A 10,993-nucleotide genomic window follows, 5' to 3' on the forward strand; every position below is an offset into this window, starting at 1 on the left:
ATTAACACTAAGATATTATTTAGTGGAAGAGGAACAATTTGTTTTTGAACAACCAACTTTTTTATAAAAAAAAGACACCCCAGCCTAGCAAGGAACTAGACAATAAGCCAACACTCAAGAACAACAAATTACAATGTTTAATCATAATCCATTGGATAAGGAAGGCGATTAATAATAATAGACATTTTGGGATTGGAAGTGAAAGAAGACCAAAAAGAAATCAAACATGTTGGAACACATAACTGCAAGCGAAGTAGCTGGTTATGGAGTGGGTGCTCTGCTTCTATGTGCCACCATTTCCGCACCAAAGATCGATTCTTTCATCTCTGCTTCCCAACGCAGGTAACCCCTTTCGTTTTAACTCTCAATTCACATCATGTTTTGGGTTCTTTCATATGGGTTTTTGATGAATTGGGTGTTTGAAGACAAATATTATTAATTGTTGGAAGAAATAAAAATTCTGCTTTTCTTTAGTTGTATTCTTATGATATATGCATTATTGAATCTTTATTTGTGTTTGGGAGTTTAATTTGATATATCAGATTAAAAATCTTCCATTTTTGTGTGAAGTTGGAATGCTGAACCATCTAATTTGATATTATCATCATTTTGTGGATGAAATTTGAACCTTTTTTCATGTATTTTGTGCAGTCTTTCTTGTATTGTAGACATGTTGTTTTTAGCATTCTGGTGCTGGTCATAAAAGAAGGCTTGTAACTCATAGCCTGCCATCTTGAAATAGCAAAATTCTTAATTTTGATAACTTCTTCTTTTTCTTGTGCTTGTAATGAAATTGTTTTCATAGTTTGGATGGAATCTTGAATCTTTTTCATGGGCTTGTTGCCAGCTTGCCATCCTAGAAATTTAATTTATATTGACATGATCCAAGTAGGAAAATGGTGTTTATCACCTAATTGTTTATATATATATATATATTAGTATAAGGTAACAGTTGCAAATTGTTACTCTAAGAAGAATTTCATTTTGACTTCATCATCTTGTGGATGCAGTATTGCCATCTTTTTCAGGTGCTTGTTATCTCATTGTCATCTTAGATGTTAGTACTAGAACATATTTGTTTGTAGAGTAAAGGTAGAATGTAAATTCTTGTGTATGCATTTATGTGATTAATATATTGAACCGCTGTTTCTGCCTTTCTTTTATTGTAAATAAAAAGTTGTTCCAACACAAAGTGGATAAAAAATATTGTTTTTTTACATGAACAGGCGATTTTGGATTAAAAAAATTTGCCAAGATACATTTCCATGATTTGCTGAGAAGCATTATTTTACAATTTATGGTGTTTTATTTTTGCATTTTGGAAAAGAAATGATTGTTTGCTGATTGCTTGCGATGAAAAGTCAAACATGAAAAAAGTCAACCACTCTTCACACTTGGTTTTTTACTACAGACTGATCCTCAGTTTTGCAAAATGTGACTAATTCCAGGAATTGGCATTTTAGATAAATTGTGTAAACGCAAACGAAACAATTATACATAGTTTTTGGACCAATATGTCATCTTCGTGTATGAAATTATTCTTATTTTGCCATGTGTTTCTGTTGGATTGTGCAGTCTTGTTGCAAATTAGGCATTGTTAATGTTAAAGAAACACTAATTTTTGCCAAGTTGAGAATATGCTTTGATAGTTATTGGAAATACTAGTTTTCTGGTTAAACAACTTAACATGCCTTGTTCCAAAAGAGTAACCTTACTAGTTGCTCAACGCTTGCAACTTTAACTTGTCTTCCTCGTAATGATTGAATATCCAAATTCTTGATTTTGATAGCCTCATCATCTCTTGGATGCAATTTGAATCTTTTTCATGCGCTTCTTATGAAATTATTATCATTGTTTTGATGAAATCTTGAGTCTTTTTCATTAACTTGTCGTTAACTTGCAGTCTTAGATACATGTTTTGAGTTGGCATGATCCATATAGGAAAATAGTTGTTAGTATCTAATTGTTATTTTATATATTAGTATAAGGTAATGGTGGAAAACTGTTACTCTCAGAAGAATCTAATTTTGACTTCTTAATTATCTCATGGATTCAATATTGAAACCTTTTCATGTGCTTGTTATCTAACCATCATCTTAGATATTAGTACTATGAACATATTTTATCGTAGCGTAAAGGTGGAAGAGTAAAATTCCCAATTCCTTCATTATCTTGTGTAATACATTTATGTGATTAATATTTTGAACCGTTATATAGGTCTTTTTACTGTAAATAGTAGTTACGCGTACACAATTTGGACAAAACGTATTGCTTTTTACAAGAACGAGCAATTTTGGATTAAAAATACGGGCAAGATACGTTTCCATGCTAATTGCTTGTGATGAAAAGTCAAACATGATAAAAGTCAACCACTCTCATGCATTCTCAAGCATTTGTTACTTAATTTTTCACTACAAACAGATTGATAGAACCCAAAAGTTGAAATATTTATTTTATTGAAATGCCAATGTGGGGCTGGCCCACTTGGTAGAGGCATATGCCTCTTAGAGGGGAGGTCTCAGGTAAACCTAGGCAAAAGGCGTGCAATATTGGTGAAGAGTAGGAGTAGGAATATTTACTGTTAAAATAAAAATTATTTTATTGAAATAACAAGATAGCCGGCCCGATTCGAGAGGGGTTAGTCTCCGATTTAACCAATTCGAGATGGTAAGTCTCCAATCACAAGATGAACTTGATAATCAAAATAAAACAAGACATAGAAAACTAAGCAGAAATGGAATAATTAAAACATAATTTAGGTAATTAATGCCTCCTAACATTCAGCCTTTGACTGTCAATGGTCAACAGTCACCCCCCCCCCCAACTAATTCAGCCCTAAACCTTTGCTCCTGATTGACTGGGTCAAGGTAACTGACCCGAGACCTTTTGGACCCAGATGGGTCGACCACTGATAAGGTGGAGTCGTATCACTGGTCTTCGCTTTTGCAAAATGTGACTAATTTTAAGGAATTGGCATTTTCGATAAACTGTGTAAATGCAGAAGAAACAATTGCGCATAATTTTGTTGTCCATAATATGTGTGAAGTGTGGTGCTGTTTTTATATACTTTTTTGCCAGAACAGTTGTTTCCTTCATCTTTGCAACAAAAGTCCAAACACAATGGTTTGAAAAATCACAGTTTTTTCTTTTCATATTTGCAAGCATGTTAGTTTGTTTAGACAAAAAACCAAGTACATATTCAGCTTTTTTGACATGTGCCCGCCCATATATGCAGCTCATTAGGCATGTGCAAGAGATGTGGTGATCTAAAGCTGATCGCATGCTCAAATTGCAAAGGCTCCAGATCACTCAAACAAGGTGGCGCATTCGGTGAAGTTTCTTTCATGGGCGATAACTCAAGGAGTTCTTTATCCTGCAAAAAATGTCAATCTAAAGGCCATTTCCCTTGCCCAGAGTGCTCTAAAGTCCCTACAACTTAAATCGATTTCGGTTTTCAGATTTTATATAAAATCATTTATTGTCGTTATGAATTAGTCAGACACAACAATCTTGCTCTAAATCACATAGCCAGTATTCTGGTGACATCTATGATATATTTGCTAATGTGTGAATCAATAAGTATACAAGTAACAACCTTTTTGAAGATAAATGCTAATTGTTGAAGGGTCACATCACATCCATCTTTCAAAAGAATGGCAAATATCCGAAGAACAAAGGTTAGCAGACCGGGTATTATGTACAATTGGAACGGATACCCGAGCTGAAGGATGGGGTGTGCCTGTGCGGTACAACTGGTTTCTTCACTTTGTCGACCTTATAGATCAGATTATTATCTGAGTGTTACAGGCATGTGGGCTCTTCCACTAAGATAAGATTCTGGCATGTATGCCAAATGTATTTATGCACCTAAATTCGTTGATTTGAACCACAATACTCCCTCACTTTTTATATATTATTTATCATAATAAAATTGATTATAAAATTTTTGTAACTTGTTATGAAAACAAATAATTTGTTTGTAGATAAACACAACATGCTATTTTAAATGATTTTTAAGTTAAAAGTAATTTGGTAAGTCTAAAACCTTTCTGAGGATCTTTCGCTGCCATCGAGAGTTTGGTTCGTGACTACCTTGCTGAGGATTCTAACTTTACTGGAGAGCTATTTAGATGACGTTTCGAATTAGCAAACAATTTTTCCAAAGGATTGCCAACAATTTGGAACGCTAGCTGTGAGGTGTTGTATTTCAGATTGATGTACGATGCCAGAGGTATGAGAGAATTCACTACTTTTCGAAAGGTCATGAATGCACTTTGTCAATTGGCAGCTGTATCTGACTCATTGGATGAATACTTGAGGATGCTTGATAAAACCGCTCGAGTTAGTGTCTATAATTTTGTAACTCTATCATTAATATCTATATATGTGCAAAAATATTTATTTTAATCGGACACAAGCGACATTCAACGGTTGCACAATTGGCATAGATCGGAGCATGGCTTTCCTAGCATGCCCGGTAGCCTAGATTGCATGCATTGAGAGTGGGGTAATTTCCCAAATACATGGTGCGGCTGGTACACGAGTGGTGATCATATTGACCCAACATTGGTGCTCGAGGCAGTGACATCACAATATCTATGATTTGGCCATGCTTTCTTTGAAGTAGCAAGTTCACATAACAACATAAACGTACTTTATCAATCGTTGCTATTCAACGATGTGATAAACGGAGTAGCACCTTATTCTTCATTTCAGTTTAGAGGGATAGTGTCTAATTATGATTACTACCTCACTGATGACATATATACCATGGGTGGGCTACCTTTGTCAAATCCTTAATTTATGTGCTCTCAAGATACATACGAATATGCTTTATACAACACAAGAAGATGCCAGATAGGAAATTGAACGGGCATTTGATGCTCTCAAGATATTCTTAAAAATGTTTACATATATTGAAAAACCTGATACATGCATGAAATGAAATTTAAAGACAAGAGCAAAAAATAAATAAAATAATATCTCATTCATATCCTTTAAAATCATTCATGTAACTTCATAGAATACGACGTGTTACATATATGTGCATAATTCTACAAAACATGATATAAGAGGTGTGGTATCATGGATCAGTGACACCCAAGTTATGCAAAGAGATGCACTATTACTTACCATAACTCCCATCTATATATAAAACTAGAGGAGTGCTATTGTACAAAGGCTCTTCTTATCATACAAAGCGTACAAAGTCCTTCTGCGTTATTTATTATTATACATGAAATAAAATAATTGAGCATGAAGTAATAATAATTACACATGAATAATATTAATTACGCATGATGAAAATAATTACACATTAACATAATCACACACGTTACACACAAATCACATGTATGTTCTTTTTTCTAACGTATAAAAACATTCAATGTCGTATAAAAAAGTTATTAACTTTTTAAAAAAGTGAGAAAACTTGAAAAATGTCAAAAAGTGTGTGATTTAAAAATTGTTTTAAATGAAAACATGACATATAATCATTCTTAATAAGCCTTTGTATTTTAACTTATATGAAACTATATAAATTGACCTAACAAAGCCAGGAAAATAAATTATGATTCGTAATTATATAATTTTAAAAACGGTAATCAAGCATTTCTCTATATCTATTTGCACAATTGCACTGATGTAATTCAAATAAAAATTAAGATTATACATGGACAAAGACTGAAAGATAAATGCTTCTTCTTACACTACGCCAACCTCTCATAACTGGACACGTGTTTGCGCATTGAAACAAGTGACAAGTGGGTATATACTTATCATCACTTGATGCTTGCTTGTCTTTCTCAAGTAGGTTAAAGAGCAATAAGTTTGAAGCTTGAAGTAAACATAAATCTTGAACCCTAAAAACCACAAAATCCAGCAACCCCATCTCAGTTTTCTGTGTTTCTTTATATCTTTATCATAAATCACTCGCAAAAGTTGAAGAAATTACAAGATTTTTTAAAGAATCAATTCAGAAAAGCCTAAAGTAGATATATAGATATTATGGGGAGGGGAAGAGTGGAGTTGAAGAGGATTGAAAACAAGGTAAACCAGCAGGTGACTTTTGCTAAGAGAAAAAATGGGCTTCTAAAAAAAGCTTATGAGCTCTCAGTTCTTTGTGATGCTGAGGTTGCTCTCATCATCTTCTCTAACAGTGGCAAGCTCCATGAGTTCTGCAGCAACTCCAAGTATTCATTTCTCTCTCTAGATCTCATCTCTCTCTCTCTCTATATATATATATATATATATATATGCATATCTATCTATATGTGTGTATTGGTGCATGTTTTGTTTGTTTTGCAGATTTGAGGATAAAATATATCTTTTTGTTGTTTGTTTGATGATGGTTTAATTAATTAGTTAGTTTTGCTCTTGTAGGGTTAGATTTAGGCTTTTGTATTAATCCATTCATTTAATTAGTCTTGAGTTTAATTTATGAAGCAACTACGAGGTTAAACTAATCTATTTTGCATGTTTATATGTTGTGAACATATATGTATGATGCCTTGATAATAAAGGCATGAAAATTAGAGGCAAAAGGTGATGTTTTGGGAATGACTCGTTCATAAATATAGGCATATAGATGTAGGTATAACATACATATAATAAGTAACGCACAATACACAAACCAGAATGACTTAGAGACCGGGCTAACTCTATAACCTCAACCCTAGGAGCAAAGTAGCTAGCTTGCCACTTTCTTTATAAGGATAGAATATATGTGTCTTACCCGCAGGGTATTTTAATTTGCCATTAGTAAGTCACAAATAAGGCAGGTCTAGCATTGGGTGGCTTCTAGACATATTCCATGACATTTCATCTTTTTGAGACAAGGGCTCCTCACTTGTAGTTTTCCGGATTATTAATTAAGGTTTGGGTATTCACACAACAGGTGATAGCTCGACACATAAATGGTGTTCGAATATAACATCCTTTAATTGTTTTCAACATGCCGACTAACAAACTTGAAACCTGACTATCATTTAAACTTACTTTCACTAATCCATGGCCTTTGCTATTGTGTATAAGAAAGAAAGGTTAAAACTTAGAAGTCTAATTTTGATGGGCTTCATTTGTGTCTTTTTATATTGTCCGCTTGTGTTGCATAATGCACTACAAGAGACATGAACACATTCGATCAATAGTAATAACCAATATAATAATAAGTCAAAAACAACCTTTATGATTTCACTAAAATCATAAACGAAAGATAATATACTCCCTTCGTCCCATTAGAAGTGTTCATATTTTCATTTTTAATTGTCCCATTATAAATGTTTACTTTCAAAATTTATTAGTCAATTTTCAAGTTTGCTCTTAAACACACATAACTAGCATTAATAATTAATGTTGATGGACCCAATTTTCAAGGGTATTATTGTCATTTTGTAAGCAAAAAAGGTAATCATTTAATCTTTCTTGAACTTTGTATTTTTCAAACCATGACACTTTTAATGGGACGGATGGAGTAATTCAGTAAAAACCTCTTTTTTTCAATGAGTTTGTCCAACTTAATTAATTTAGTTCAAATGGGAAACATTTATTCATATGGCTTTCATTATTTAACCTTTAATCATCCCTTTGACTAGCTCTGTCCAAAGATTCAGTTAATTCATAGACGTGCCCTTCACGCGGGAAACATTTTTGTTCATTTCTCTTCACTCCGTTCAAATATTTTATAAAACCCTTTGACCATCACTATCGTCTCCCACTTTATGTTAAGTTCATCTCCAACACCACCTTGAGGATCAATAAAGATAATTTTTGAAGAAAATATATTAAAAAAAACGGCGGACGATAGTGATGGGCCATAGAATTTTACATGGTCTTTGGACATAATAAACCGCAAATGGCCCTCACGCAAGGGGCATGTGTGTGGGGTTTAATATGATATTTGAACAGAATTAATTAGTTAGAAGGAGTCGTATGGTTAAACTAAAACCTTAGTGGCAAAAAGGGTTGAAAATTACAATTTTAGACCAAACCGGTTAAAATGGCCAAACCTCAAGAACGAAATAATAAACTCAAAAACTTAAGTTTTTATGGTTACAACCCTTTAGAAACAAATTACATGCTAGACTCGTGTCTATCTTTAGGATACAATTGTAACACCCCAATTTCGGGTGTTACAACAATTATAGCGATATAATCCAACAACATAACCGAAGCAAACTAAACTGCATTACTATATTATAGTAGCCTACAAACTATAACTCTACAATAAATCCGAGGTGAAAAAATGAACAATTGCTAGAAAAAGTTTGTTCTTGGTTAAAACCAGGACAACTCTTTACTTTTATAGTTTTATACAAGAGAATGGAAAGTAGAGAGTCATAGGGCATGAATCAAAGTTCATTAATTTGCTGTTAAAAGTAAAACTAAAATTACTAAACTAACTTATTGATAGTCTAATACCTCTTAAGTATAATAACATTTAAAACACTATTCTAGTAAGTGGTAGTATCTTTCACTTACCCAGGAAACCTGCAAATTTGTATCTCCTAAAGCTACATCAAACTTTATGTGCATCATGAAGTTCATCATGATCACATGGAAAAGAAAACAATGTGCACGATTGTTGGACACTCACGTGAAATTCGTTTCGCGAGAACACAATGAACTAAATAAATTGTTTTTTTATTTAAATTAAAAATGCTTAAAATGAAAATGGTTGAAATGCAATAGTTATAATTTGTCTCTCCTGAAACAAAATATGATCAAATTTCATTTATGCGTTTGGAAATTTTTTATCTGAAACATGAAACGTTTAGTTACAACTAATTAGTCTAAGCATGCATCAGATGCATTATGATTATCAGAACAAATCATGTGAAGTAATTAATCAAGATTTCTTGTAAAGAAGCACACTTCTCTCAGATCTTGTATATATTGTATTATTGTGTGCTTATCGGTTATCACTTTATCTGTTTGTGCAAATACTCGAATCTTGATAATGATGATAAATAACAGTGCCAGACAAAGTCCTTTTTAGAATCTTACTCCTACATAAAATGAACAAATATATTGTTGTTATGGACAAACCTTAACTGAACTTTAAAAAAACTTATGATAGCATGCTCAAGATGCTCGAAAGATACCATAATTGCACCTATGGTTCAATGGAAACCGGCAAATCAACCCCCAACATCGAGGTAGCTTCTAGCTTCTTCAAGTGTCAATTTTCATAGTATTCTCGATCCGTATTTTATGTGTACGTTATATCTTCTATATTTAGCAAAATAGCTACACCGAGTACATGAAACTGAAAGCCCAATATGAGTCTCTACAACAGCATCAAAGGCAAGTTTCATTAGGACTTTAACTTATATGTACTCTAGTGAGGCTTAATTAGTCACGCGATTTGTATCTATAATAGGCAAATTTTCGGGGAAGATCTGGACGCACTGAGTCTTAAGGAACTTGAACAACTAGAGCGTCAACTAGATTCTGCTTTGAGGCAAATCCGGTCCACAAGGGTAAATGTTTTACAGAAACTTATGTAAATATTTGTTTAGTGAAATTGATTCTTGTTTGTTGCTTTAAATGCAGACTCAATCAATGCTAGATCAGCTCTCTGAGCTCCAACTTAAGGTAAGAGATAATAAGTAACTAAATCATTTACGCTTGAATGACTAACTAAATTACTAGTGATGATCAATGAAATAACAGGAAAAGATGTGGACTGAAGCTAATAAAGATATGCATGATAAGGTAATAACATCCATACAATGAGAACTAGATTGCAGCAAAAGCTTTTATCTTATTCAAAACAATCATAAAGATTACCTTGTTTCGGCAGCTGGAACAAATTTACGCAGAAAATCAAGCCGGACCATCATGGGCAGGAGGTGAACATGGTTATTCATATGAACAACAAAACCAAAATCCTCAATCTCAAAACTTTTTCCAGCCATTGGATTGCAACCCCAATTTACAAATCGGGTAAACTTGTGGATAATATATTTTGCGCGCTTAATATTTGTTTCTTTCGCGGGTCTGATATTTATTTTTTCTTGTAACTAATAACTAAATTGATTTCATTTACAGGTATCGTACACTTGGTTCAGGCGATTTAACAGCTACAACAAATGTGATGCACAATGTGAATGGATTAGTCCCTGGATGGATGCTTTGACTTTGACATGGTCAACTTTTGTTTCTATTTTTGGTGATAATAAATCTACATTCTACATTATTATGGATTTGGATAATGCTTCTGTCTAATCAGTTTGTGGATTTATACAAAGTGAAAGGGTATGTAAGAATTTAGTATTATGATAAGAATCAAGATGGTGGAAGAATGATGATCATAGTTTTTTGTTTATGAAGTTTTACTCTTTCAAGAATTTAAAGTTGATGTCCTTTTGATAAGCTTGGAAGAAGAAGAATAAAACGTCAAAAATTCCATGGGTAACATTTTCTGCTTCTTGGCAGAGAAAGTACAAATGTGTGTGCTACCCTTAAGGCAAGATTATGCTTGAGAAGTGTCCAGTTGACGGGTTAAATTGTTCTAACCGAAAAAATGACTCGTATTGTTATTCATATGATGAAAACATCAACCCCAACACAACTTGAAACTTCATTGAATGTTCGTTAACATTTTGCATACTTGATCTATCATTGCGACTGCTGGAAACACCATACCCAGAGAATCCTTATAAGACATCGTTTTGACCAATTATCAAGTTCAAATTAAATACATGTTAATTAAAACACTAAACATACTTTATGCATATTTTTAACTATCAATCAACAACTTCACTGCACAATAAACAGTAAAGAAGCCCAGCAAGGTGTTGGTGTTGGACGTAATTTCCAACTTAATAGGCCCATCACGTGTAGATGGCCGGGTTGGACCTATTGGGCCTATGGAATTAGGATTTTATTATATTTGGTAATGTCTTTGCTAGCAAGTTAGGTTAGCCTATATAAACCAAGATAGGTTAGAAATTATAGATTGTGCATGTGTGAGATGCAACCGAGTTAGGGT

The 10,993-nt window shown here is 33.2% G+C and overlaps 2 protein-coding genes across 2 annotated transcripts; both read left to right on the top strand.

The window, feature by feature from the left end:
- The first annotated feature begins 210 nt into the window (after window positions 1-210).
- Window positions 211-3,511, top strand: LOC143536381 (uncharacterized). Its single transcript, XM_077030385.1, has 2 exons — window positions 211-342; window positions 3,236-3,511. Exons 1-2 carry the CDS (start codon window positions 227-229, stop codon window positions 3,438-3,440), a joined length of 321 nt encoding a protein of 106 aa, XP_076886500.1. The 5' UTR covers window positions 211-226; the 3' UTR covers window positions 3,441-3,511.
- Window positions 3,512-6,004: 2,493 nt separating this feature from the next.
- Window positions 6,005-10,138, top strand: LOC143536382 (agamous-like MADS-box protein MADS2). Its single transcript, XM_077030386.1, has 8 exons — window positions 6,005-6,191; window positions 9,077-9,155; window positions 9,239-9,303; window positions 9,380-9,479; window positions 9,553-9,594; window positions 9,673-9,714; window positions 9,803-9,945; window positions 10,051-10,138. Exons 1-8 carry the CDS (start codon window positions 6,007-6,009, stop codon window positions 10,136-10,138), a joined length of 744 nt encoding a protein of 247 aa, XP_076886501.1. The 5' UTR covers window positions 6,005-6,006.
- Window positions 10,139-10,993: the final 855 nt, after the last annotated feature.

The sequence above is a fragment of the Bidens hawaiensis genome, unplaced genomic scaffold (assembly GCF_021521415.1).
Source record: "Bidens hawaiensis isolate Kalapana, Puna unplaced genomic scaffold, B.hawaiensis_p1.1 tig00010796_1, whole genome shotgun sequence".
NCBI lineage: Eukaryota > Viridiplantae > Streptophyta > Magnoliopsida > Asterales > Asteraceae > Bidens > Bidens hawaiensis.